The 6,328-nt window shown below is 68.8% G+C and overlaps 1 protein-coding gene across 4 annotated transcripts in view; it reads left to right on the top strand.

Moving 5' to 3' along the window:
• Positions 1-6,055: 6,055 nt before the first annotated feature.
• The window catches only part of CBFA2T3 (CBFA2/RUNX1 partner transcriptional co-repressor 3), a 31,186-nt gene continuing 30,913 nt past the window's right edge, over positions 6,056-6,328 (top strand). For 2 of the 4 annotated variants that reach the window (XM_064519816.1, XM_064519813.1), the window contains exon 1: positions 6,058-6,180. In XM_064519816.1, the coding sequence (XP_064375886.1) occupies positions 6,099-6,180 (82 nt within the window). In that variant the 5' untranslated portion in view covers positions 6,058-6,098. Of the gene's footprint in view, positions 6,181-6,328 lie in introns of all 4 variants that reach the window. The other 2 variants (XM_064519814.1, XM_064519820.1) reach the window with 2 other exon arrangements.

Here is a 6,328-nt window from a genome sequence, read left to right as displayed (position 1 = left end):
GGGCAGCGTCGCTCCTCGCCCAAGGGATGGGAACAGCGAGGGGCAGGCGAGACTGCTGTCAAGGGGGCCATGCTCCAGCCCCGGAGCCGGAGCAGCTTCCCAGAGCAGCTTCCAAAGCACTTCCCGGGGGCAGCTGCGTGGGAGGTGCCGCGGGGCTCCTCGCTCCCAGCCGTCCCCTTTGCAAGGTGGCACCTATTCCCAGAGCCGGGCTCTCGGCATGCACAGCCCCGTGCCGCTGGCACTGGTGCGGCCGTGGGAGCCCGCGTGCCCGGCCCTGGTCCTCCCCTCCGGCCGCCGCCGCGCAGAGCAGCGCTCGCTTTGTGCCTCTGAGCAGAAGCGAAAGAGTCGAGTTAATTTTGGAAGGGAAAATAGTGACTGTGCAGCTTGGGCCTTAACTTTCATAGAGCTTTTTCTGCTTTTAGTGACTGGGTTTTAGCCCTATCTTCCTCCCGCTTCCCGGCCCGGCTGTCCCACGTGCCAGCCCTTGGCAGCCCCGCGGGTGCAGGGCTCTGCTCCCCCGGCCTCCCGCCAGTGCCACGGGCTTTGCTTCCAGCACCCAAAATATTTTCCTGGCTGGAACAGAAAAGCAGGGAGCCTCTCCCAGTGCCTCTGGGGGGGCACGGCCTCCCCGCGGCTGCGGAGCATGCAGGGGTGCTGGGTGCCACGGGGAGGCCCGGGCACCCCAGGGACGTGCAGGGATGCCTGAGCACCCCGGGGTTGTGCAGGGATGTTGGGTGCCATGGGGATGTCCAGGCACCCCAGGGTTGTGCACGGATGTTGGGTGCCACGGGGATGCAGGGATACAGCGATGCCTGAGCACCCCAGGGACATGCAGGGACATTGGGTGCCATGGGGACACCCAGGCACGACGGGGACGTGCAGGGACGCTGGCGCCGCGCTCGCACACGGGACAGCGGACGGCTCAGCGTGTCAGGGCAGAGGGACATCAGGAGACGGGTACGCAGATGGCAGCTCTCCTGGCGAGATGGGGCCCGTAATCCTCCCCGCGGGGCCCATTATCGTCTCGATCTGGCGAAAAAACTCTCATCCTGGATGCGTCTAATCCTAATCGCTCCCTATCGCACGGGGCCACTTCAGACAGGCCAGACGGACAGACGAGGCCTCTCCTCCGCATATCTGCACAGCCAGCCCGTGCGGGGGGGGCGGCCGCCTCTCCGCTCCTAATCCCTCCGCGAGGGCTGCGTTTAAAAGGGGATTTGCTGTTTATTCCCTCCTCGGGCTGAGCGATCATTACCGGGGTCAGCATCTGATCTGGGAGCCTTGTTAAAAAATAATAACAGCACGTTAATTTGTGGCGGCCGGGCCGGGGCAGCGCGCTGGCGGGTTTCCAGGGCCAGAGCTGTTCCTGCCCGGGAGCATCGCCGGGTCCGTGGCCTGCAACGAAGGGCTCAGGTCTCTGCAGCAGCGGCCGGGCTGGTGCCTCGCGGGCACCGGCACCAGCCTTCCCACTTGCATGTGTTCAGCTCGGGCCACTCGTGCCTGCACGGGGTATTTACCCGCAGGGCGGGCGGGTGGCGCGCGGGTCCCCGCTGCCGTGCATCGCCGGAGGCTGTGGGGGGGACGCGGGGGGATTAAATCCAGCAGGAAAATATCCCGCAGCAGGTGCAGTTTGCGACAGGTCTGAACGGCTGCCAGCCGGCTCGGAAATCCCGCACGCATCTGTGCGCATCAGTTGGACGCCAGATGGGCCCCGGTTAATATTTGGGGGATGCGGTTAGATTCGGGCGCTGCCACGGAGCGACGACTGCATGTGGGTGCTGGCGTGGGGTGGCTGTCCCGGCCGTGCCATTAGCACGCCACCCGGATTCCTGGTTATTCCTAGCCGGGTATTTATAGCGTGTTTTGGCAGCCGAAAGGCGGCTCTGGGCTCAGGGCAGGTTGCTTGCCGGAGATGCACGAGCATCCCTGAAGCGCTGCGGGAAAGCAGAGGAGGGAGCTGGGGACCATCCCCGCTGCTCCTGCATCCCCGCTGCTCCCGCATCCCCGCTGCTCCCACATCCCTGCTGCTCCCGCATCCCCGCTGCTCCCACATCCCTGCTGGCTGCCCTGGACCGCTTTCCCATGGGTGTTCACAGGGACGCGGTGGGTCCGAAGGCAGGGCCGGGTGGAGGGCAGCTCGCTTGGTCTGGGCTGCCGGGGAGCTCAGCAGGGGATGCAGCCCCAGGGCATCATGCCGGGGCCGGGGAGCGGGAGGAAGAGGAGGATGTGCCTTACTCCAGCCCTGCCTGGCAGGCACACGGAGCTGCAGCATCGGCCGGCGCGGGGAGCAGAGCCGGAGCCCCGGCTCGGGGAGGCAGCGCGTTTCCTCTCCTCCTCCCCCGCCCCTTACTCTCCCTTTCTGAAAATTGATAATTAACCTTTTGTCCATGGGGCTGTTGTGTTTATGTGGTGCAGGCGGCTGCAGGGCGCTGATATGGAAATCGCAGCCGGCAGGCAGCACCGCGGCCCCAGCGCAATCTGCAGCCGCGCACAGCCGTTGGGCAGAGATAAGCAGGTGCTTATTCACGGCGCCGCAGCTGCCTGCGAGGGCAGCCCTACCTGATCACTCCAATCTCGGTGAAAAACTACTTGAGGTTGGGCTGCCGCGATGGAGAGCGGCGATAGGGACCGCGCGAGGCAGCTCCCTGGCTGCCGGCACCGCCTGCGCCGCTGCCGCCTGCTCCCCGCGCACCTCTCCACTCCTCGCGCCGCACCGCTCCGTCTTCCCTCTTATCTCCCTCTCCACATCCCTTTGATTTCTTCTCTTTTTTTTTCCCCTTAAAGAATTCAGCTTTGTGTTTCCTCCGAACCCACCGCGGCTCCCCGCTCCCCAGCTCAGCCCGCACCTCTCCCCTTCCTTCCCGGCTCCCTCTCCGGCTCGGCCGGGCCGAGGCCTCCCCTCCCCGCGGGAAGCGCCCCGCGCACCCATCTCCCCCGGCCAGCTGCGGGGCTGGATCCTGCCGGTCTCAGCTTCCCGTCCGTTATTTAGCCGCTTGATACCATCATTCCGCTCAGGGATTATTGATACGGCTTCGTTCGACCTGGTGGGTTTAACTCCGAGGCCTCGGGTTTCCCCCCTCTTTAAAGGATGCTGCGGCGGCTGCACCTTCCCCCCCACCCTGTGCAAAACAGAAAGGGGAAGGGGAACCAGGGCGTGGGCAGCATGCTGTGCCGTGCCGTGCCATGCTGCATCGTGCCGTGCCGTGCCAGGGGCATTCCCATGCACCGGGACAGTCTGCAGCGCCGTGCACACGGGTGTCCCGGCGGCACCGGGGCCCGCAGCTGCCTCGCGGGGGTTTCTTGCTGCCCGCGGCGCTCTCGCTCTGAGTGTCGGCACGGTGGGAGCTGCCGCGCTGCTCCTGCGCCGGGGCCGGGGGGTTCCCACCCGGCGGCAAACACGCGGCTCTGACTCAGAGGGAAAGCGGCCTCGTGCGGCGACGGGGTCCCGCGCGCCCCGGCCACCCCGGGGGCTCCCCCGGCCGGGCGGACCCGGTGCCCCTCGCCGGGCATTCCCCGGGAGCCCCGCGGCCGGCGCAGCTGGCGACGCAGGTGCAGCGCCTTCGCCCGCCCCGGAAAGCCCTGCGGCGCAGGTGACGGGGGGACACGGGGCCGCAGCTGGCTGGGATTTTCCTCGCTGGCCCCGAAACCCGGCGGCCAGCAGCCCGGCGAGAAATGAAAGGGGAAGAGGCGAGAGCGCAGCGCGGCAGGCGGAAACCTGCAGCCTGGCAGCCCGGCGGCACTCGCCCGGCCGCGGAAACCTCCATCCGCGCTGCGCCAGCCGGGCACGGCAGCACCGGAGGGGAGGCCGGAGCTGGCACCCCCGGCACGCGGGATGCGGGATGCGGCCGGTGTGGGGCCGTTGTTTGCATCCGCGTGGTCCTTTTCTGCAGCCCCGTGCCCCCGCAGCATGCAGGGCCGTGCACCCTCCCCGCGGGGCACCGCGCTTCGCCCCGGTGCCGGGCGGCAGCACTGACCCCAAACCGTCCCCAGCCTGTGCCCCACGGCGCCCGGGAGCCGCCGGCAGCCTCCTGCGCCCGCATCCCGCCGCCCCTTCCCGGCACAGCTCCGGGAGCCCGGCGCCGAGCGGGGAGCCCCGGGAGCCATCTGCGGGAGCCCAGGTGGCCGCCCGCGACGTGCCATCTGCCAGGCCGCCTTCGGGGACCGTGCAGGCGCCGCCGTATTTTTAGGACGCGTTTCCTCCCTCCCACCTGCGACCCAGAGAAGCCTTTCGGTTTTCTAACAAGTTGTTTCTCTTGCCTCGGGCTGCTCTGCCCGAGCAGCCATCAGAGACCCCAGCGCCCAGCCGGCCGGGGCTGCACGGGCTGGGGATGGCAGAGGGGACTCAGCACCGCTGCGAGGGGGGCTCAGCACCGCACCGAGGGGGCTCAGCACCGCGCCGAGGGGGGCTGCTCCATGCAGAGAGGGGGCCAGGCAGATTCGTCGAGCCAGGCTGCTGCACGGGGCAGGGAGCCCCTCCGGCTCACGCGCTGCTCTGGGCAGTGCTCGCGCTGCAGCTGCGATTTGGGACCAGCAGCTGGGAACGTTGCCATCCCCATGGCCGTGCCCAGAGGCCAGTGGGGCTGCAGGTCTGCAGCAGCGGGGCTGAGCCCTCCCTGTTGCACCATCCCGGTTGCACACGCACTGGCCATGCTGCGCTGCACTGGCTGCGTGGTGCAGGGCTGCAGCACGCTGCGCCACGCCACCCGCGCCGTGCCGAGCCGAGCCGAGCCGCGCTGCACCGTGCTGGCCATGTCATGCAGGGCTGCTCACACCGTGCTGTGCCGTGCCAGCCGTGCCAGGCTGCATTGCACCATGCTGCCCGTGCCATGCAGGGCTGCTCGCGCCGTGCCAGCCGTGCCAGGCTGCATTGCACCATGCTGCCCATGCCATGCAGGGCTGCTCGCGCCGTGCTGCGCCGTGCCAGCCATGCCAGGCTGCATTGCACCATGTTGCCCGTGCCATGCAGGGCTGCTCACACCGTGCTGCACCGTGCCAGCCATGCCAGGCTGCATTGCACCATGCTGCCCATGCCATGCAGGGCTGCTCACACTGTGCTGCACCATGCCAGCCGTGCCAGGCTGCATTGCACCATGTTGCCCGTGCCATGCAGGGCTGCTCACACCGTGCTGCGCCGTGCCAGCCATGCCAGGCTGCATTGCACCATGCTGCCCATGCCATGCAGGGCTGCTCACACCGTGCTGCACCGTGCCAGCCATGCCAGGCTGCATTGCACCATGTTGCCCGTGCCATGCAGGGCTGCTCGCGCCGTGCTGCACCGTGCCAGCCGTGCCAGGCTGCATTGCACCATGCTGCCCATGCCATGCAGGGCTGCTCACACCGTGCTGCACCGTGCCAGCCATGCCAGGCTGCATTGCACCATGTTGCCCGTGCCATGCAGGGCTGCTCACACCGTGCTGCACCGTGCCAGCCGTGCCAGGCTGCATTGCACCATGCTGCCCGTGCCATGCAGGGCTGCTCACCCCATGCTGCACCGTGCCAGCCGTGCCAGGCTGCATTGCACCATGCTGCCCACACCATGCAGGGCTGCTCGCACCGTGCTGCGCCGTGCCAGCTGTGCCAGGCTGCATTGCACCATGCTGCCCACACCATGCAGGGCTGCTCACCCCATGCTGCACCGTGCCAGCCGTGCCAGGCTGCGTTGCACCATGCTGCCTGTGCCATGCAGGGCTGCTCACGCCATGCTGCACCGTGCCAGCCATGCCGGCCATGCAGGCGCGCTGCACAGCACTGCCATGCCGTGCTGCACGGCGCTGGCCCCTCGCAGTGAGGAAGTGAAGCCAGCGCGAAGGGGAAGTTGTTGGAAAGTCAGACCGGAATGGCTGATAGGGAAGGCAGAGCTGGGCTTGGTCGCAGATGGTTCCTGTTGGGGAAGGACGCGGGCGCAGCTGCCCGGCCTCCCCCCGCCCGCCGCATTATCGCCGCCCGGCAGCTGTTCACCTTCCCCCTCGCCGCGGGACGCCGCTCCCTGCCACCCCGGCCCCGGCGGTCACATGCACGGCCCCTCCGGGCGGGCCAGGGTGGGCAGGCACCGCGCGGCGCTCAGCATCGCCCCGCTCCCCGCCGCTCCTCCGCCCGGGATGCCCGGGGGACCCGCCGAGCTGGACGGCCGCCCCTCGTCGCCCGCGCACGGTGCCAGGGCCGCCGGCAGGACCGGCCGAGGTAAGGCGGCGGCGGCGGTAGCAGCGGGGCCAGATGCTGCGCGGGTGCCCGGCACTGTTCGCGCGCACCGCGACGCTGGTGACTCACCCCTCGTGTCGGGCAGAGCCTCGGCCCCGGGCAGGTGCTGCGTAAGCTGGGGGATGCGCTT

Source organism: Dromaius novaehollandiae, chromosome 13, assembly GCF_036370855.1.
Source record: "Dromaius novaehollandiae isolate bDroNov1 chromosome 13, bDroNov1.hap1, whole genome shotgun sequence".
In the NCBI taxonomy this organism is placed as follows: domain Eukaryota; kingdom Metazoa; phylum Chordata; class Aves; order Casuariiformes; family Dromaiidae; genus Dromaius; species Dromaius novaehollandiae.
The sequence above is the reverse complement of the archived record's forward strand: the minus strand, read 5'-3'. Positions and strand labels throughout refer to the sequence as shown.